The sequence below is a fragment of the Macrobrachium nipponense genome, chromosome 6 (assembly GCF_015104395.2).
Source record: "Macrobrachium nipponense isolate FS-2020 chromosome 6, ASM1510439v2, whole genome shotgun sequence".
Lineage (NCBI taxonomy): Eukaryota > Metazoa > Arthropoda > Malacostraca > Decapoda > Palaemonidae > Macrobrachium > Macrobrachium nipponense.
The window spans coordinates 91,207,437-91,230,603 of NC_061108.1; the positions used below are offsets into that span (position 1 = coordinate 91,207,437).

The 23,167-nt window shown below is 37.3% G+C and overlaps 3 protein-coding genes across 7 annotated transcripts in view; 2 read left to right on the top strand and 1 right to left on the bottom strand.

Moving 5' to 3' along the window:
• The window catches only part of LOC135216579 (RNA-binding protein 47-like), a 696-nt gene extending 251 nt beyond the window's left edge, over nt 1-445 (bottom strand). The window contains exon 1 of the mRNA XM_064251958.1: nt 1-445. This exon is cut by the window's left edge and continues 251 nt beyond it. Coding sequence (XP_064108028.1) covers nt 1-445 — 445 coding nt within the window.
• LOC135216140 (DNA fragmentation factor subunit beta-like) overlaps nt 1-1,919 on the top strand; it is a 259,118-nt gene extending 257,199 nt beyond the window's left edge. Inside the window, exon 6 of the transcript XR_010314818.1 lies at nt 1,643-1,919. The gene's annotated coding sequence lies outside the window, so the exon portion shown is untranslated. The remainder of the gene's footprint in view (nt 1-1,642) is intronic.
• Nucleotides 1,920-10,864: 8,945 nt separating this feature from the next.
• The window catches only part of LOC135216235 (laminin subunit alpha lam-3-like), a 567,145-nt gene continuing 554,842 nt past the window's right edge, over nt 10,865-23,167 (top strand). For all 5 annotated transcript variants that reach the window (XR_010314834.1, XM_064251389.1, XM_064251390.1 and 2 more), the window contains exon 1: nt 10,865-11,071. Coding sequence is in view for 4 of the 5 variants with exons in the window: in XM_064251389.1 (XP_064107459.1) it covers nt 11,002-11,071 (70 nt within the window). In the remaining variant the exon portion in view is untranslated. The remainder of the gene's footprint in view (nt 11,072-23,167) is intronic.

Sequence of the window (23,167 nt, forward strand, 5' to 3'; positions counted from 1 at the left end):
TGCGGGTCTTCTCTTTGGGAATGTTCCCGAGGAACAGCCTTCTGTTGTCGAGGCTAAGCATCACGCCGAGAACGCGACGAGGTCGGATCTCAAAGCGCTGCAAAGCTTCTACGGCCCTCACGGCGTAGTAAGGGTCTTTGAATGTCACAAAAGCGTATCCTCGATTCGTTCCTGTGAAATCTAGCATTAGTCTCATTTTATAAATAGGTCCAATGCGTTCCACGATGGGCAACAGTTCGTCTTCGTATAAATCTCGAGGAAGGTTTCCAAGGAAAACTTCACTTCCTCTTGGAGGCACAGGATCAACCCAGTTAGGTGGAGGCCCATAAATACGCTGACCATGCACTTGCACGATTGGGCCGTACCCTTGACGCTGTAACTGGACAACAGCCCTATTACACCTCCTCCAGTTATAACGGATATCACGCTCAATGCCATGCTCCATTTTGTCCACTAGGTCTTTCCACTCTCACTGTTCCGACTGAAGTGGTAAGGATACTAAGGAAATGGTTAACGGCTGGAGAGATGCCAAACGTCTCGATAACTCTAATACCCATTCATGGGTGTTCCTGGATGCGAAAGAATGTATAATTAATCCACATAAGTCAGTTCATTTGTCCAGGAGGTTCACATCACCGTTCGGTAAACCATTTTCCGTTACACGCATGAGAGGGGAAGGGAAACTTGGTCTCATAAAGCATGAAAGGCAGTCAGATACTGTAGTTAGGGAAATGTAGCTATCATATCTGCGAGAGATGTTGTCGAGATACCGACGTCCGATTGGGTTAATTTTCCAGTGAGAAAAAACGGGAACCACGACGCAATTTGTTTTCGTAGTATGAATCGGTTGTCTTTTGTTCTGATTAAATACCCTTTTCCGTTTTATTTCTATATTTTGTTCTTTTGCGTTGATCGCTTTGTGCTATAAACGCCACAGGTCAAGAAATATGAGACTCCGTATGACGGCAACAATCGTTGTGCCATAGGACACGTGACGTGACTGGTAGAGGAGTGGGTTTACATAATCTGAAGACAATGGTGGCAAAATTGTGATGACAAGTTTCCTCCTTTGCTACCCTATCATCGTACCAGCGTATTTGTAATCAGTTAATTCGAGCTGTAAACATCACTTGTCCGATTTCAGAGTAACAACTGTATGTCGACTTTGTAATACGCTGCGAAATTGGTTGTAAAATACGAGTAGCATACTTTTGCTGCTTCAAAGTATCTATGATAATTATTATGAAAATATTTTTGTTTATTTTTTTCCATGACAACAAATAATTCCAACTTGTTTGCAAATAGATTTAATTATGAGCGAAATCGGTTGGGAGCTTCTTTAGGCACCGTATAATTTACTGAATAATTGACAGATGAACATTATATATGTAAAGAAGAAATATTTTAAGGCGAAATTATTTTGCCTCATGGCGTTTCTCCCTTTTTCTCGTGCGCCTTAAAGTGCTTGCGGACATATTATTGTAATAAAACTCATGAGATATTTTTCACTCATAATCAAGGATTTGGATTACTTTATTTACTGATATATCAAAAGTTAATCGATAATTTAATACTTCAGAGCTAGTAGATACTTTTATAATTAAAATATTTTTGTAAAAGTAAATTCTTTTCTTTGTTCCAGATCCAGAATATGAGACCCGGCAGACAGTTCCTTCACTCGCTTAAGATACCTACATGGCCTAACTTGCTTTTCTACGTAAATAGCCATTTAAGTGATAAGTTTTGTAATTATTTATTTAGATGTCATCAGATTTTCTTTGTCGGTTCTGCCCATCACTGTTATGCAATTAATTCTGGAAGAACAATTTATTCATATACCAAGTTTTCTAATCCTCCGAGTTAATAATACATTATGTTATTCTTTCCGATGCATTTAACTTCAACCAAGTCAGACACGAATAGACAAAAATAACCTTGTGAGACTGAATATTGTCCTTTCATGTGGAGATAAAAAAAAATGCAATCTTACCATATTTAATAACATGGCCATCACTAATCACATGTAAGTTGTAACCCACTGAAATTGTTCGACACTGTCGGTCGGTGAGACACTGAATAGTCCAGTGATTAATGGATGCTGAGAACGACATCACCTTTCAAGAAATTTCATATAATTTCTAATAGCTCTTTCAGAGACAAACTGGGTAATCGGACAGAACCGTAGTGGCCGGTCATGCGAACGTTAGCTATTTGCATTAGATTTCATGCGTTTCAAAAATGATCGCTCATGTTACCCTTTCTCTCTCTGCGCGTGTTAATCCTCTGTATGTCTCTTCGTTCCTTTATAACAAACAAAGGCTTCTCTCTCTTTCTCTCTCAGCCGACAGTGGTGATAATTATTTGCTCTTAAAACTATCCTGTATTGTAACTCTTGTACGCGGGTCAAGCGTACGACATGTTTAAAAGGACTGAACGCGAACTTTACACGAAGCAAAACTCTTCCCGCTCCTGGACGGTTGAAACGAACAAAGAGAAGAGGCGCAATTTTAACCAATATGGTGACTGACTTCGTGGAGGCTTATTTGCCTTATATTTGTCCTATCCAGGGAACCTAGATAGGGGAACGGACATGTTAAACAAATAGGTTAACTGAGATGGCGATTGATTTTTTTTTTTTCTGTTGGCTTTTCATTTGAAAGAACTAACTTTTTGACTTGTATATACATTTTGTAAAAGCTCTAACAAAAGGATTGGAAAGTCAGTTTTCTTGACCCTGGATCAATCTGCCTAGGGGTTTATAAAATGGCCACTACTTTTCTTAACATTTCAGGTAAATAACGTTTGGTAATGGAAAAGTTAATGCAGTTTCTAGCTTGTTGGAAGTGCATCGTAATTATAGTTTCCGAATAACAAAACGAATACTACAATTTACTGTTTTCTATATTTTCGTTGGTGCTTTCGTTGACATCATCTGGGTGTTAAAATAGCGTCGTCACCTGAGCTGTTTAATGGCATTGTGACTATAATGTGTTGTGATTAAAACACTCAGTACAAGATAGAATATAAAATTTTATTCACTGCACCTTTCACGGCGTGCTTTTACTTGTTACTAGATGTGGTGTGGTAGAGGTTCTGTTTACACCATGTTCGTCTGCCTCTCTTTGAAAAGTTCCCCCCCCTCTCAGCTGGCGCTAAAATTAATTCCTGCGAACAAACCTATGCGTTCTCCCTATGGAGATGAAGACAGGGAATGTGAGGTGGACTGCCTTCTGTCGGTTTTCTCTCTGCTGCTGACTATCCGTTGTCTCCATGGGCGCCCGCACATAGCCCCCACCCCCCCAAATCCTGGAAATTTTTTTTATTATATAATGTATATATATATATTACATTTATGTACATTACTTTGTTTTCATTCCATTTTACATTATATTATTTCAGTTTAAGTAAATTAAAGGTATCATTATGTATTGCATAATATTTGTATACAGTATACAACTGCGTTGTTCTTTCCAGAAATATTTGAATTCAGCTGAACAGTATATGGAACTACTGAAAAATAAAAAAGTTGTATCGTTGTATTCCTTCTTTGTTGCATGTTGCTTCACTTGAAATATTGGCTTCGAAATTCCACTGCATAATATATTATATATATATAATATATATATAATTACTATATTATTAGATATATATATATATATATATTTATATATCATATATATATCATATATATATATATATATAATTTGTCCCCTCTTGAAAAATATGCTGCGGACGCCCATGGTTGTCTCGTTTCATTTTTATACACAGGACTTTCATAACTCACTCGAACAATAATTGAGCCTACTGTCTACGATATCATTCGCCAGGAGCTACACTGCTAACTGACTCAGGCAGTATGGAAATACCTCGAAAAACAAGATAACATAAAACTTCTGAGAAAATCGCTACTAACATGCTTTTGAGTGAGATTATAAAAGGATACAAATTTACTAATACTTCATCAACAACATTTCTGAAAGCTCAACCGAAAACAGTGGTAGAGGTAAAGATACAAAAAATAAAAATAAAAGTGGTAATCTCATAACTTAAGCTTTGACAACACGCGTTCACTTGAGAAAATTTCTCTTAAAATTGTTTCCCTCAATACAGTCTGCTCAGGCAGTCTGTGCCAGTGTGGAGGTTTCCTGGAATGCTCTCCAATCTAAACTTGTATTTCTGTGATCCTTAAGCTCTCAATCTTGGAATGTTGAATATATGCAATTGGTTTGCGGTCGGTCTGTATCACGAAATCCACCTCACACAGGTGCAAATGGAATCTGTTGACTGCAAAACTCGTTATTAGACGCTATTTTGATGGTTGGAAGTTTCAGAATACCATTGCAGAAAATATAAAATAAATGTTTTTAATTTAACCTATCAGACTCAATTGGCAGGGCCATAAAAAGATTGAATGACCCTTCCATTCTCTAAAATTTGATAAACCGAACAACTTTAATTTTCAAAAGAATCACAAAATTAAAAATAGAGATTGTATCTGAAGAAAATGCAGTCTCGTGGTAACTTAAGAGTGCATTTGGAAGTTTGCTTAACACAGATGCTAGGAAAGGAAGAGCCGTGAATTATGCTAGAGGACATGGGACTAATGTAAACTTGAGAATATTTGTTGAAACGACTGTCAAGCAGGATGTAGGGAGAGACAATAAAAGGTTGGGTTTGTAGTTATGTTGTAATCTGGGTGGCTGAACTTGGTATTAAAGCTATAGCTTTATGATTACAATGTTTCAAATGAATGGGTTGCGGAATAAATTGTTATTATTAATTATTATTATAGGATAAGGTAGCAGAAATGACTGATATTATTATTCACTGTTCCTTGGAAGGTGAATGATCAAATTTTGATTGTGAAAGAAGGCCATAAGTTGATAAGAGGGCAACCGTGAGTTTACATTTATAAGAACAGTCCTACGAAAAGTTTGGCAGTAAAGGAGAAATACTGTGTGTGACACATATGGTCTAGGGAAAGCTCGTGGCAAAAATGATATCTTGTGACGTATTCAAGATGGTGAATCAACACGATTTATTAAGACGCATAGACAATTAATGTCAGTTTTGATTTAGCAGTTGGTGAAATTGGATCTAGAGGAAATATAACTGTTTATGTTAATATGGAAGAAGAAAGCATGGACGTATTCGTTGCCAGGAAGGTGGTAGGGGCTCATAGAAAACAAAAGTTTTATAAGAGAAATAAAATGACCAATCAGTGGTTACAATTAAAGATGCTGTACTATTGCTTACCCTTAATGGGTCCTTCCTAGTCTCAAAGTCGATCGGTATCGACCAGTACCCACCAAGTGTTACCAAAGCATATCCCGATGTTATTTATAAAGTTTTCTGGTTTGGTAGCCAATAAATTGTTGAATGTTAAAAAAGGCAGAGACATGTTTCAAAAACCGTTGAGGACACACGATCAACATTACTGTCATTATTTTCTGTACTGTCAGTACCAATGCTGGCGTGAACGTCACTCTGACGCTCTGTCAATACAACAAAATTGAGGTACTCAAAATACTTTTCAGTGCATCAGTTCAGGGGCGGGGCTTAAATTACTTATGGTCTGAGCACTGTATTGCCAATACCATCAGCATCAAAACCGTGGTGGTGTTAAATTGTTAGCAATGGAAGGAAGAGGTACTTTATTTATTTTGTACAAATCCTTACCAGAGTTATGGGACGTGAGAAGCGATAGTTATAAGGAAAAGGGGAAGAAAGCAGCTGCATATGAAACTCTATTAGAAGTTTATAAGGTTTGTTGTAATTCTCCTCATTCATGTGAAAATAATTAATTACGAAAGTCTTTAAATTTTTGTTTTATTTAAGAGGCTTAAATGTGTGCACGTCTCACGTTTTCAAATCCAATCATTGATCCGCCTTTTACGGTTACGCTTTTTCTTAAGCGATTAGGCCATACAATTGGAATGCATGCTTTTTATATAGTTTCCCATACCGCTGGGCAAGAGCTGAGTACAACCTTCCACTATCAACCCAGGGAGTACTGGCGCTTCATATCGGTATTCAGTACCTACTTGGTAATGAACGTGTGTGCCCTATACTGAAAATAGAAAATTTTGAAAATAATGACAGTACTTTTACAGACAGTAATATTGAATTGAAGTGCTTATTTCAGCGTCACTGAGAAAGCATTTTGAATGATTAGCTTCATAAGGCTCATAAAGGATAACCACATTAATGATACATTATTTTTAATTCTAAATTAATTGTTTTGACATTTTGGTTTCTATAAAACACAACTCGGCTTTGTTACCTAATAGCCAGCTCTCGAATGTTCGCCCGCCAGACCATATAAATCAATACTTTGGTAGGAATTCAAAGTATTACCTGTAGTTTATATTCGAATAAGATGAAATAAAGCCAATGAACAGCCTCTGTCATGGGTAGTATTGTGTTGGCAAATTGGTAATGAAAACAAAATTCCGATAACAGATCAGCTGACACCGACTTTGATAAGAAAAATGACAAGAGAAACTTTGTGAAAGCAAAACGAGACAACAACAGTTAGGTTAGTCAATGTAGAAACGTTTTCTATTCTTCATAAAATTATAAAAAACGAATATGTGTTCGATGGGTAACTATGATTTGGAAAGCTCTCCTTCCCCTCCCTAGGAGAGTCCTCAAATTGTTGTTATCCTACTTAAATAAGTAGCAAAATAAAAGAAAAATCGGCAATTATAAGGTAGAGCTTCACACGGAGACCTTGGTTACTGATGAATTTTATTTACAACAATACTGAAAAGAGTGTATATGTGAGGAATAGATTTTTTTGTTTGTGTGTTTATGAGGGAAAGCTCCGTGGGATATTATGTATAATACCTTCTGTTAATGTTGAAACAAATAAAAGACTGTAAATTTCTCTCATTAGTATATAAATTTCGTTAAATTCCCCAACACTTGCACAGCATCATCCCTTTCCTGTATTCGGTAAATATTTTCAGTAGCAAACGTTATCTCCATGTGAAGATATTTCTTAGAATTACCGAAAACACATAAATTAGACATATAAATGATTCTTGTAAATTTTATGGTGCTTACCTCTCAATCTCATTTCATTCCCTGTAAGAGATCATAGTCATTGGGCATGTATGAAGTATAAGCAGCAAATTGATCACAAAGAGGTCTGATTAATGGGGAAAAGAAAACTCACCTAGGACCTAGATGTCACAGAGTCTGTCCATCCTAGACTATTTGAAGATTCCATGGTAAACTGTCAGTGCCAGCCAGACCAAGGCATCATTTTGACAGAAGTTTGTCATTCAAGTCATATGAAATGGACCACCTTGGCAGAGGTGTTGAAAGTAAGACCAAAATAGAACCAAGCACGCCCGTACCCAGAGTTTTTTTTTATGGGGGGAGTCTTTTTTTCCCAAAACTGGGCCTTTTCTTCTATAAATGTCATTGCATATATAGGTATATATCATATTATCCTCTTGTATTTCCTACTACTAAAGAATGATGTCAGTGTTTAATAACAAAATTTATATATATATAAAAAAAAGACTTGCCAAAAAAAATATCAAATGATTGTTATTTATTACTTTGTAAGTACAGTTCAATGAAAAGGATAATCACAGAAAATATGGACTTACAGAAATTTGGGGGGTGGGGAATTCGTTCGAACCCCCGACCCCAACCCCTCGGTAGGTACATAGTTAACAAAAGTTGGGAAATGCCTTTAAAGAAAGAATAAATGATCAAAAGATGAAGAAAGAGGGATTGTTAAGAAAGAGGAATAAATAGCAGTTGTAAATTCTAAAATTCAGCTAAGAAGTCTTCTTTCCAATAAAGTATTGAAATCTCTGATTTATTGTCTAAAGTGTCTGAAACTCTGTGGTTTTGCTATACAGTCTCGTCTCCCTAAGACATCCTAATATTCACGTTCCTGACTAGAATGGTAAATTAAAAGAGAAAGAAAAAGGCATCGAATTTCTGACAATGTATAAATGTGTTTTTTGAAAACTGTCCCAAATTTTACATTAAATATTCGTTGATCCATAGCAATTGGGTACTTATGTAAATTGTTGCGCAAATTGCATGTTTTAAGGGATTCAATCCTCCACACTGCATGGATTTGGTGCTAAACATGCATTAGAGTTGAAATAAACTGAAATTTAAGATTCCCTGCTGGAATCTGCACGTTTTTCAACAAAATACACATATAATTTATACTGACACATACCCATATAAATAAATACATTATATATATATATAATATATATATATATATATATATATATATATATATATATATATATATATATATATATAATGTATATACATTCATACATATATATACATACATATATATATATATATAATATATATTTTATTTATTTAAATAGGTATGTGTGGGTGTATAAATTATATATTTATATATGTGTGTGTGTATGTAGACAAATATTATCTCACATAAACAGGGAGACTGTATGCCACTAGCAAAGAAAATGAAAATGATTGGGGAGCCAGTGGCCATAACTGAAGGCGTTGCGGAGAATAATTCATAAGTAATGGTCAAGAAAAAGAGCCCAGAAAGACTGAAACGACAGAACCATTTAGTATTCTTATCATTACGCTAGAGTTTTGAATATTGAGCTTGAAGAGTAATGTATTTTGCATTTAGATAGAGATGCAACGGGCGGTGAGACTGAATTGTGTGTCTGAGGACTTTATACGGCCGCCATTTAATCGCTTCAAAATATATTCAAGTTTTTACCTGTGCTGTTTGATTTATGCGCAGGCAAATCGTAGGTAACACCAGTCCATGAACGAAAGGAATGTCGCCTTGTGCTTGAATCAGTTTAACCAGTAAATAAGTCGAAGAAAGCTGACGGATAGTTCGTTTGAAAATCAAAGAGTTCTATTTTAAATAAACTCTCCATTTTGGTTTGGGGAGGTAGTACATCCAAATTAGTACAACCACAATTTTCTCTCACGTAGGTGCTAGAAAGTCAGTGATTTTTAAGCATTTTTTTTTCACATATTCTAGGCCTCGCCATTTTTTGCCCCAGAGGGATGTAATAGCCGGTGTACGTACATTGCCATATGTATGTAAACCTGAAACCGTGTACATGATTCTGAATATGGGCTACAGATCGAATTCAGAATCGCTGAATGTTCCGGAAATTTACTAAAGGAAATTGCCTTCATTTGTTCTTGAGAAGGACCCATTTTGTCAAAAATTTTTAGCGGAATTCTGAATGCTAAAGGATACATAGCTGTTTAAGTTTAATTAATCGTCCATCTATGGCAGGAATAATCAAGAGTTTCAGGCGCACTTTTCTGTTTTCGATGAAAGCGTTGTTTTTTTTTTTTTTTTTTTTTTTTAAAGGAGGTAAAGGGCATAAATATTTATTTTGTACGCTTGATCAATAATGGTAACATGAGCCACTCTTGGATAAATAATGAAGAAATTCTAATACGCAGACCATTTCTAGCAAGGCGGGAAAAAAACTGTAATTTACTGTGGAAAGCCAAATAGCATGATTATGAGAGGGGTAGCCCATTGTCTTTGTGTCCACGTAAAGCGTTTCTCAGAATCTTCATACGCCCTAATTCAGTGCCATCAGCTGTAAAAACGGGGCATCACCTTCGGTAAGAGAAGAAACAAATGAACCATGTCCTATAAAAATTTACTTATTCAGTAGGAAAGTACCATCCTCTAGAACTTTATAGAATGATTGATTGATTTTTGATATGGAGGTTGTCAATCCCAGCATTAAGAGTTCAGTGATTTGATAGCGAGGCTGAAGAAAGGAAACGGGAACGAAGGTAAATTAAAAGGACCAAAAATAAGTGCAGCTCCTTAGGGCCCAAGGGTTGCTGCAAACAAACACCCTTGAGTAGCGTCTTTCAGTGCACTATCGCCGTACGGGGTTGCACTTTTTATTTTTGTGACACTTTGAACCAAGAACCAAAATTAACGACAGTGAGACAAGATCCAAACGTCTTTTGATGGTGCAGGATCGCAATTTGTACCTAGATATAAATAAGAAAGTGGCTGCATGTCGGTCAGTAACAAGAACAGTGACTTTAGAAACATTCGTAAACAGGGATGAAATGTTAACAGCTATGACGCCAGATAAATTTCTAGTTAATTTTTCTCTCGGGCCTTTCTTAACATTGAGAGAGAGAGAGAGAGAGAGAGAGAGAGAGAGAGAGAGAGAGAGATTCTGAGCGTAGTGCGGACTATGGTCGTTGAGCAGTTCTATAGTGTAAAAAGTTATTGAACGTTTCACAAGCAATAGTATGCATGTCATGAAATGTAATCTTCAGTCACAGATTACAAACTCGAAACATTTGACCACCGTTGTAAATATTGTGAAAATGAAATAATGTCAATGTTACTTTGAGTTATACATGACTATAAATTATGGACTTCATGACAAACATCAATAGACGGGTGTAGGGGGTGTACTTTGACAAAATCTGACAATTTGTCAATCACTAGGCAGATGCGGTCAATTTCAAGATTATTTTACATCCCGAGCAAAATATTACGATCATATTGTGGTTTCGAAGAAAATGTATTTAAACCGAAGTAAGTTGAAATGGAAAGCTCTTTAGTGGAACCGGCAAATGATGGCAGCAGTTGGGCAGGAAGCCAAATAACCTATGTCAACCGGCAATTGAGTGAGTGCTTGTAGTATAATATACTCGAAATGCCCATCAACTTTATGAACGGATGGAGGCATGAACTCATTCAAAATTGAACCAAGAGTCAACAAACAAGGCTAACCATGGCGTTTGAGCATGGTTTGAGGCCCTGGGCATCCGTCAGCCTGTGATCTTACAGTGACGAGTCTCCCAGAATCCCAGACCCAGGTTCAGTTGTGGTTAGACAGTGTTCGCGAGAGGTTGTGACCGCGTTGTTCTCCGGGGCAAGTGAGTGGACTGTTCGTTGTGCCTCGAGGTGTCTCTTCCAGGAGCTTTGATGGAATGACATATCTACCTCCAGCGTTTTAGCACAAAATGATTTATCTTTGGTTAGGGATACTTTCCTCCTGGCTATGGAAAACAGGCGGTGCCCAGTTTATAACAGGTAAGATAAACGGTAGTGAAATAAGTTGACATTGCGAGTATCGGACGTAGAAACATTTCAGGTCATTGATTTTTTTCGTTTTAATTGTGGCGTGCTAACTTTGTACTTAGGTGTTTTGCATTGGTATTTTGGCTGTAGGTATATACTTCAGAACCAGATTTACTGATACAGAATACATAACATTTTTAGTGTGATTATAGGCCTATAGGCAATTGTATCTTCGTTGCCATGTACGTTTTCTAACGAATTCGTCGACGGAATTTACTTTTAACCTTTAATTCAAAGCAGGATTTGCACTTACGTTGTAATATGTAATAAGCGTTTTACGAAAAGGCAGTATCCAAAAGTACTAGGTATGTCGCCTCTGCAACAGAAAATTTGAAAATACCTAGACGCGATGTTTAATGTGGGTGGCCCTCCCGTACTTTAAGAATACCAAGGATTTATTACTGTTTATATCGAATTTAGGGATTCAGACTGTCATCTACCATGTGGGATGCAAGTTAGAAAACTAGGTATACATTTAAATGCCATTAAACTTCCGTTACATACTTTAACTTCTCCAAACCCAGCGGAGTAATAATTTTTAGGTGGAACATACATATTTGTGAAAGCAACAGGAAAGTTTATGTAATTGTTATTTTTATTTGAAAGTAAAAACCATTTAGTATTGAGAGACTTAAGAAGAGTGATTGAACTGCAAGGAAAATAGGACACACCTTGTAGGGTTCTTACATAACCAAAGAAACGCCCTTTTAGTAAATTTAGCATTTCTTCATGGAAGTGCCTATATATATATATATATATATATATATATATATATATATATATATATATATATATATATATATATATATATATATATATATATATATATATATATATATATATATATGTATATATATATATTCATACAAGTACAGTAATAAGATTTAAATCGTAAGTTAGGGCGTTTTAGTTGGTTTGTCGGTTATATTGGTAAAGACCAAGTGGCGCAGCTGGCATTCCATCATTGTGGGGGCTTAGTTGGGGGCAAGATATTTTTGAGGGGGCCAAAGAGAATTATACACTTATATACCAAATCAGTAATTAATAATAAACAGTATTCTCTAATGTACATATCCATATGAATGATGGAAAATAAGTCTTAGTAATTAGTAAACCAGTATATATAATTATAGAGCTGTTTTCAATAAATTTCCAACTCTCACTATATGCAAATGTATCAAATACTGTAATGTAAATTTCACTTGGGGGGGGGGGGGGACTCAAGCATCTGACTCCCCCTGACCGCCCCCCACTTATTGACGTCACAGGCCTATCGAGCAAAGTGGTTTCAATTTTTAAGAAATTCACCTTACGTTAACGAACCAAGAAATGTCAGATTTCACGAAAACGCTCAATTAACACCATCCAACTGCTCTAAATCTTATGTGTTCTGTTGGAATGCAATCTGATTAATTCGAATTTTTTTTATATATAACTGTCTTCTCTCTCTCTCTCTCTCTCTCTCTCTCTCTCTCTCTCTCTCTCTCAGCGCTAGAAAGAAGGATCGTTTGAGTGTACGAAACATGCCTTGAGTAAACATTGATCGTTTAAGGTATTCATTCATGTACTTGTTATTTATTGTCAGTAGTGATTTCTTAACTCGAAAGGACATAAAGTACAAGATTGCCTTGCATTGTGAATTTGTAGTGTGATGACAATGGAACGCCTTCATCCCCAGCTCACCCTAAAGAAAACTATATATATATTGGATTTTGGATTTTCGTGACGGCTTCTTTAGCTTCAAGTTAACGGCTTACTTATATTTTATTATATAATAAAAACTAATGTGCACCCATGTTTTAGCCTACTAGTCGCCATTAATACTAACCAGTTTTAAAGGAAAAGACGGAAAACATGTTCAGTTTGTTCATGATTCAGCTCGTTAGGGGCAATATGTCATCCAAAATAACGGTGCAGTGGTTTCTGCACAGCTGTTATTCAGTAAATATGCGTGCACAAATAGAACAAATCAAAAGCCTTTGAATTGATGTTATGTATTAAGACGCTATAAATCTAGGAAAGCCAGACCCGAGATGTGGAAGACCATGTTACAGTAACAATGACACAGCCTGAGTTACTAAACACTAGTTATAGGATTAACCACTAGCACAGGTTAACTAATCGTGACAACTGATATGGCTTGACATCACAAATTGTAGGGTAGATACTGCAGTGATTTAAGCTTTTTATGAGAGGAGGTGATGTCAAATGGCTTTAACTACCCAGAGTTAGAACTTAAGGGGTCGTTCACATCTTGCGTGTGCGTGTAATCGCCGCTGCGTTGCCGCATAACAGAAGCGCGTGGTACCACCAGGCTTTTGCGTCGACGCAGATGGGGATGGGATGCTCTCACGCGGTGGCCAGTGGACCATTATGTTCAATGGAAGTCTTCACATCCTGCGTATCGTAAGCACTTAGCGGCGTGCTGAACTACTCTCCGGTGGCCAGGCAAATCCGGGGATTAGGCTTAATAACAAATATATACCCTATGAAAATCACTATCTTCTGGTACTTGTTGAACTTCATACTGCATATGCATTTTGGTTCAACTGAGGATTATTATTATTATTTTTTTTTCTGGTTTATCACAGTCCTCCAATTCGACTGGGTGGTATTTATAGTGTGGGGTTCCGGGTTGCATCCTGCCTCCTTAGGAGTCCATCACTTTTCTTACTATGTGCGCCGTTTCTAGGATCACACTTTTCTGCATGAGTCTTGGAGCTACTTCAGCCTCTAGTTATTCCAGATTCCTTTCCAGGGATCTTGGGATCGTGCCTAGGGTTCCTATGATTATGGGTACAATTTCCACGGGCATATCCCATATCCTACTTATTACTATTTTCAGGTCTTGTTACTTATCCATTTTTTCCCGTTCTTTCTCTTCAACTCTGGTGTTCCATGGTACTGCGACATCAATGAGTGATACTTTCTTCTTGATTTTGTCTTATCAACGTCACGTCTGGTCTATTTGCACGTATCACCCTATCTGTTCTGATACCATAGTCCCAGAGGATTTTTGCCTGATCGTTTTCTATCACGCTTTCAGGTTGGTGCTCGTACCACTTATTACTGCAAGGTAGCTGGTGTTTCTTGCACAGGCTTCAGTGGAGGGCTTTTGCCACTGAATCATGCCGCTTTTTGTACTGGCTCTGTGCAAGTGCCGGACATTAGCTTGCTATGTGGTTTATGGTTTCATTTTTCGTATTGCACTTCCTACATAAATGGGAGAGATGTTATTTCCATCTATCGTTCTTTGAACAAACCTGGTTCTTAGGGCCTGATCTTGTGCCGCCGTTATCATTCCTTCAGTTTCATTCTTGAGCTCTCCCCTCTGTAGCCATTACCATGTGTCATCGCTGGCTAGTTCTTTAGTCTGTCTCATGTCTTGTCCGTGCATTGGTTTGTTGTGCCATTCCTCTGTTCAGCTTGTCATTCTCCTGTCTGTGTATAATTGTGGGTCTTCATCTACTTTTATCAGTCCTTCTTCCCATTCACTCTTGAGCCACTCGTCTTCACTGGTTTTCATATAGCTATTGCCCCAGTGCTCTGTTCTCGATGTTGACACAGTCCTTTATGCTTAGTAGTCCCCTCCCTCCTTTCTTTCGTGTTATGTGTAGTCTGTCCGTATTTGCTCTTGGGTGTAGTGCTTTGTGTATTGGCATATGTTTCCTCGTTTTCTGGTCTATGCTGCGAAGTTCTGCCTTCGTCCATTCCACTATTCCTGCGCTATATCTGATTACTGTCACTGCCCATGGGTTTATAGCCTTTATCATATTTCCGGCGTTGAGTTTTGACTTGAGTATCGCCGTGAGTCTCTGCATATATTCTTTCCTGATCGTGTCCTTCATCTCTTGGTGTTTTATATCCCCTCCTTCCATTATTCCCAGGTATTTGTATCCTGTGTTTTCTATGTGCTTGATGCTGTTCCCATCTGGTAGCTTTATCCCTTCAGTCCTTGTTACTTTGCCCTTTTGTATGTTGAATAAGGTATATTTTTCTATTCCAAACTCCATCCTGATGTCCCCAGATACACTCCTTACAGTCTGGATTAGGGTATCTATTTCCTTGATGCTCTTACCATACACAGCTTGATGTCGTCCATGAACATCAGATGGTTAATTCTGTTGCCTCTTTTCTTGAGTAGTTATCCAGCATTCATCTTTTGCAGTACTTTTGTCATGGGAATCATGGCTACTACGAAGAGTAGTGGGGACAGTGAGTCGCCCTGGAAGATCCCCTTCCTGATATTAACCTCTGCTAGTCTTATTCCAGAGCTTGTAAGTATGTATTCCAATGCGCATTGTATTTTTGAGGAAGCTGATGGTATTTTCCTCTGCCCCATATATTTTCTTTCAGGCATTTTCTATTAGCCATGTGTGTGGTATCATGTCGAAGACTTTCTTATAGTCTATCCATGCCATGCTTAGGCTGGTTTTCCATCTACTGTTCTTCATTACCATTTTGTCTATCAGGAGCTGGTCTTTTGTGCCCCTACACTTCCTTCTGCAGCATTTCTGTTGGTTGGGGATGGTGTTTGTCTCCTCTAGGTAGTTGTATAGCCTTTCACTGATGATACCTGTTAGTAACTTCCACATCATTGGTAGGCAGGTGATAGGCCTGTAGTTACTGGCTATATTCCCTTACTCTTGTCTTTTTGTACTAAGGAGTTCTTCCTGTGGTCATCCATTTGGGTGCTTGGTGATTTGAGATACAATGCTGGAGTTGTTCTGCTATTCGTGGGTGTAGGGCCTTGAAGTTTTTGAGCCAGTATCCATGGACTTCATCGTGGGACCTGGGGCTTTCCAGTTTGGCATTTTCTTTAGTTGGTGTCTGACTGTGTCTGTCGTGATGTCTGTGAATCTTTGTTTTATTATTATTATTATTATTATTATTATTATTATTATTATTATTATTATTATTATTATTATTATTATTATTATTATTAATATAAAAGTAGTTTAACCAGACCACTGAGCTGATATATTGGTAATTTATCATGTTTAAAACTAAGTTTGAACAGAAATTGATACAAATTATTCGATTTTACTAAGTAAAATCTCTCTCTCTTCTCTCTCTCTCTCATCTCTCTCTCTCTCTCTCTCTCTCTACTCTCTCTCTCTCCCTCTCTCTCTCTCTCTCTCTCTTCTCTCTCTCGTAATTTTAAAGAGATGAAAACGTACCGGATTCAAGAAGAACATATTTTGTAAACGAGATAAAATTATAACTTGTAATATATTGAATTACCTGGTTGTGGCTCAACTTGTTCACTGCAGCTCTTCTTGAATGTTGAAATCTCTTCCCCGGCCTCTTTATACATTGAATGTAAATTACAATATTATATATATATATATATATATATATAATTATATATATATATATATATATTATATATATATATATATTGAAATGAAACTCCAGGGATTTAATACCAAATCCATGGAAACAAAACTGGGCTAAATATAGCCGGGATCCCGGGAAAGAGACCCTAGTCGGTACGTCTTGTTATAATGGAACGTGAAATCGATATAGATCTCATATCTTTAATGGAGACGAAACCAGTCTTATGGGATAAAAGCTTCGAGGACTACAAAACTCGGGATTTGACTCTACATTCTGCATGTCGTGTTTTGCCTATGAAGCATATTATATATTATAATGTATCCGCCACAGTAGTTCCTCGAACGATGCTTGAAACATATGGAAGTAAATGAAAAATTGGTTGCCGTCCCGTTTTAGATCTTCGAATAACGTGGCAAATGCGCCTAATGTCTCTGCTGTGCATTCATAGAGTCCTTAGGCTTTGTCTCTCGTTTTCCTCCTTAAATGCGCTTAATAAAAGCACAATACATTCTCTCTTATCCATTGTGGTTGACATTACAGCTTATCATAAAGGGAGTGTAAACAAATCTCCCGCCATAGGATTCTACATAACGCAGCTGTGTACGGCAGCATTTAAAAATCCATCGCAGGTTCTGCGGTGGGGCGAACGCATCTATCTGCAGCAACAACACGCATAGTGTGAAGGGGGCCTTTAACAATGGAGAGTGTGTTTTAGAGACAATGTGGCTGTACGTTTTCTTTGTTGGGTGGGAGAGGAATCAGAGGTAAGATTACTTGGGTAATTAGGTGTTAAGTAGAGCAGATAAAGCAGAGTGGATATATAAAGCAAATGACAGTAAGACGTGGTAATCTTATTGCAAAATGAACATTAATGTGATTTGACCCACATTGCTAAATATTTTTTAATACGACTTTCGCGTGAGCTTCGTTTGTTCTAAGTAATGTTATAGATCAATCAACGTGAAAATAATGTATGTATGGTTTAAGCTTCTTACGTGATGATTTGCAAATCCAAAGCTCGTGTGTATTTGGTTCAACTATTTCAATTCAGTCATCGTTCACTTCCTCTCTAATCGCCATTATCAACCTCTTGTGTTTAAAAAAATGATTTAAGCAGACATTACAAGGGGCTGCATTTGTTGTAAGAATTATCCAAAGTGTGCCACCTCGTTGGCAGCGAGTTCGATCCTCGGGCATTCCACTGAGGGGTGAGAGATGTGTATTTCTGGTGATAGAAGTTCACCCTCGACGTGGTTCGGAAGTCACGTAAAGCCGTTGGTCCCGTTGCTGAATAACCACTGGTTCCATGCAACGTAAAAACACCATACAAACAAACAAATGCCATTTCCTTAAAAAGGCCATTTCACCCTTTAGAACGGCGGTGGAGTCAAGTCGCCTTATTAACAAGCCATAAAAATGTAAAATCTTGGCGAAGGAGAACATGAATTGTTTCTTTATAGCCAGGCGGTCTGTAGTATAGCTCACCCCTCTCCCCACCCACCCACTCCCACATGATGCAGGGCAGGTCCACTCAGAGTTTCCTTAAGAACCGTAAATGATGAATGCTACCTTTGTAAAATTTGGGAAAGAAATGGGAACTTATCTTGAGGTTAATTTATCTTTTCCTCGCACTTCCAACGGTTGCCTTGTTTTTATAGTCATGCCTAATTGCATAGATTAGTGTTTATTATGCTCAAGTAGGTGTTATTCCCTATAAAAGGATTATTAAAAATTAGTTTTATAATTGTTTTTTTTAATTATTTGGTACAACTGGGATAATTGCATAGATTCGTGTTTATTACGCTCAAGTAGGTGTTATTCAATTTAAAAGGATTAATAAAAATTAGTTTTATCATTTGTTTATTTTAATTATTTGGTACAACTGGGATCATTCTCCAACCCTATGACTATTGTGCTTTGCATCTTTTTTAATAGAGTTAGGGAAGTGGAGTTGTGCGAATACTCTGTAAGGACTGAGAAAGAAAGGTAGGCAGTAACAGTAATCTTGAAATGGGAAGAGCAGTGAGACTTTAGGTTAAAAAAAAAAAAGCATTTATGGACTCAGGCTTTATGTAACAGTTGTAAATGCGATGTTAGAGAGTAAAGGGGAAAACAATTGGGATTTTTGTGAAACTAGAAAAAGCTAATGACAGCACCGAGAGAGATGCTGGATGAAGGGTGATGAGGCTGCTCATGTGCCTGAGTAATATTTGTCGGTAATGTATAAGGGGGTAATGCCGTCAGTGCACCTCACGTGGTGCACTGTAAGCATTACTTAAAGGTCTTTGCAAAGTCTTTTGTTCCCCTAGCTGCAATATCTTTAATTTCTTTTACTGCATCTCCGTTCATATTCTCTGTCTGACTTTCTACCCTTTCCTAACAATTGTTTCATAGTGCAATTTCCATGACAGCCCTGATTGGCCTCATAGGTCCCAGCTGCTGTTGCCTTTTGGCCTAAATTCTGTATTCTATTCTCTCTTCCGATATTTATTGAGAGAGATTTATAGCTGTGAAGTAAATGACCCATATTTTAGAGCATTAAGCCGAAAGAATGATGGGTTTGATATAGAAATGGGCCAGTAACGTGGGTATTTTGTATTCTCTGTGGCTAATTAATATTTTAGGGGATGAAGTGAGGCGAGAAGTCAGAGAAAGAACTTTAGATATAGGTGCAAATTTGTCGGATACTATAAAGGTAGTTGTGAATGAAATGTAGAGTGGGTGATATTTGAAGATGGTTCATTGTTTGTGTAGGGGAATTTTTGTTTCGGTGGAAAGCGAAAAGGAGCAAGAGGGAGATTTTCTAAGGTAAATGGAAACCAGGGAGGTGGAGTAGTGAATGTCAATATGGACGGTGGAAAAATAGAAGCAGCTGATTTATATAGTTATTTAAAGAAAATAAAATAGATAATGGTAGGTTCAAGGATGAAGAGGGTCGCAAATAGGTGAAGCAAGTGATGTAGCCGAGGTTGGATAAAACATTTGGAAGTTGAGAATAGTTAGGCAGTCAAAGTTGGAATGTATGATGAAATTGGTCAGACAGCCATCGATTACAGGAGTCGAGGATGGATGCTGGATGAGAATGAAAGGAAAAAGTGGACGATTTTGAGACCAGTTCTTTGTACAGAATGTGCGAAGAAAGCGAACTGAAACGGAAGTAAATATTCAGTAGCTTAGCCCAGGTGAAAAAGATGTCGCTGTTTTCATGTGATTTAGCAATGTGGAGAGAGTGGAGGACAATTGACTAGTGAAAACATTGAGAAGATGGACTTGGGATGTTGGAATGGAAGGCTGCTTTTAATATCCAAAAAGTGGGAGAGTGAATGCAAATTGAGGTGAGTGGCCCAGTGTGCGGAGGTGATGTGATGTGGTTTTGGCCCTTTCACACTATGTCGTACGTAAATGCGACACGATGTCGGGCCTACATGCGACTAGCAGTCGACTATTATCTCTAATGTACCTTTTCACACTGTCGGTCCGGCAAATTTGCCGGTCCGGCATCGCATTACAGCCGACAGGCCCCACTGGCCATGTCCGGTGCTGCACCCAGATGCGATTGCAGTTGGCCATTGCCTTCAATACGTGTCTTCACACTATACGATTTTTCCTGCATATACGTGCGACAGCAGTAGACTTCCACTGCCTCTGGTGATCGGGTGCATTGGGTATTGAAAACATTTGAGGGATAAAAATAGTGTTATTCCCGTTATTGAATAACCACTGTTCTATGCAACGAAAAAACACCATACAATAATAATAATAACAATAGTGTTATTCGTAAATAAGAAAGAACTACAGGTATGGATGGCTTAAGTATAAACTACTGAGAAATGATTTACTAAATGATTTGCTGTTTTTTTCATTTAGGTTACATATACGTTTTGATACTGAAATTATTAGGAGGTTATCGGCAGATTATTGATATAAAAGAGGACTAAAAGCTTTTGATTTCGATATATATGATTTTTTGAGAAGTGTTTATAGTTAACACTTACGTTTTATTTACATTAATTAATGAAACCGAGAGAGATATGGATTTTTTATATCAAAGTAAAAGATTTTAGTTTTTTATATAGATATATCAGATTATACTTTTGATAAATAGAGATGTTTCAGCTAACACTAGTTTTTTTTCATTTCTCCTTTTTAATTTTTATATGGAAAAGCAAATTTACAAGGAAAGGTCCATATTATTTCCTCTTACTTGATGGTAACTGCCAGTTGTTGTGCTGGCGAAATATCATCTCTGAATGTCGTATTTCTTTTAGCAACTGGTCATGCAGACGTGACAAGAGTTCCTCAAAGGTTTTTTTTTAGACATTCTGAAGTAATAGTAAAATTTATCATTATCTCTCTTCAGCTCCTCGAAAATTGTGGCAAATGCCCCATACAAGTGCCTTTGTGTAATCAAAGGGTGTACCCAGTGAATTCTAGATTTTCTCTTATTTTTTCTCAAATGTAATAAACAAAGTTAAAAATTTTCTCCTCCTGTCCATCTAGTCACCACTACAGGCTGAGAGCAGACTGCGAGCACTTGTCAAAAATTGGATCACTTTGTACGGCAGTCGGACAAATGTACGATTTGCGCAATTTTGTGTCGCACCAAGATACGGTTGCAGTGCCGGATCTAAATGCGACACAAAACTGCGCAAAACGTACATTTGTCCGACTGCCGCACAAAGTGGCCCAATTTTTGACAAGGGCAATTGCAGTCTGCTCTCAGCCTGTAGTGGTGACTAGATGGACAGGAAGAGAAAATGTTTAACTTTGTTTATTACATTTGAGAAAAAAGAAGAGAAAACCTAGAATTCACTGGGTACACCCTTTGAATACGCAAAGGCACTTGTACGGTGCATTTGCCACAATTTTCGAGGAGCTGAAGAGAGATAATGATAAATTTTGCAATTACTTCAGAATGTCTAAAACAACCTTTGAGGAACTCTTGTCACGTCTACATGACCAGTTGCTAAAAGAAATACGACATTCAGAGATGATATTTCGCCAGCACAACAACTGGCAGTTACCATCAAGTAATAGGAAATAATATAGACCTTTCCTTGTAAATTTGCTATTCCATATAGAAATTAAAAAGGAGAAATGAAAAAACTAGTGTTAGCTGAAACATCTCTATTTATCAAAAGTATAAACTGATATATCTATATAAAAAACTAAAATCTTTTACTTTGATATATAAAAAATCCATACCTCTCTGTTTCAGTAATTAATGTAGATAAAACGTAAGTGTTAACTATAAACACTTCTCAAAAAATCATATATATCGAAATCAAAAGCTTTTAGTCCTCTTTTATATCAATAATCTGCCGATAACCTTCTAATAATTTCAGTATCAAAACGTATATGTAACCTTAATGAAAAAAACAGCAAATCATTTAGTAAATCATTTCTCAGTAGTTTATACCTAAGCTATCCATACCTGTAGTTCTTTCTTATTTACGAATAACACTATTGTTATTATTATTATTGTATGGCGTTTTTTTGTTGCATGGAACCAGTGGTTATTCAGCAACGGGAATAACACTATTTATATCCCTCAAATGTTTTCAATACCCAATGCACCCGATCACCAGAAGCAGTGGAAGTCTACTGCTGTCGCACGTATATGCCGGAAAAAATCGCTTAGTGGGAAGACACGTATTGAAGGCAATGGCCAACTGAAATCGCGTCTGGGTGCAGCGCCGGACATGGCCAGTGGGGCCTGTCGACTGTAATGCGATGCCGGACCGGCAAATATGCGACATAGTGTGAAAAGGTACATTAGAAATAATAGTCGACTGCTAGTCGCATGTAGGTCCGACATCGTGTCGTATTTACGTACGACATAGTGTGAAAGGGCCCATATAAGTAGGTTTGTGAAGCAGCTAGTGTAGAAGAATATAGGGTGCAGGCTTCATCTTTGATATACTACATAAAAAGTGAAAAAGAAAGATTATTGAGCCACCCGGTATTAAGGTGGGCAGAGTATTGTTTTATATATACATGCATATATGAACACGCACACATGTTATATATATGTATAATATATATATATATATATATATATATATATATATCTATATATATATATATATATATATATATATATATATATATATAATGTGTGTGTATGTGTGTTTGTGTGTGTAACCCGTAGAAAGTCCTAGTTGGACGAGTGGTTTACGCGCTCGCCTGCCGATCCGGTAGTCCTGGTGATTCTGGTGATTAGAAATTAATTTCTCGATGTAATGTGGTTCGGATCCCACGATAAGCTGTAAGTCCTGTTGCTAGGTAAACCAATTGGTTCCCAGCCACGTAAAAATATCAAATCCTTCGGGCCAGCTCTAGGAGAGCTGTTAATCAGCTCAGTGGTCTAGTTAAACTAAGATATACTCAACTTAGTTTGATCACTGTCACTATACTCTATATCACTAATAGTGTAATGATCATATCAGATAAAGGTCATCGCCTCGATTAGGACAAAGCGATTTTGACGTGATTTTCTGAATCGTGAGACCCTCTTCTGTATAAATTATTCAGATACCCATCTGTCTCTGTAAGAGGAAAGCATTACTGTCATTACGTACCTTCATGCCTTTGTGGGTGTGCGCCAATCTTTTGATATAGATATATATACCTATGACTTGTTGTGCCTCTCCTCTCCCTGTATGGCAAGACTTGCAAACCCAGATGCATAGCGGAAAGGGATATGGG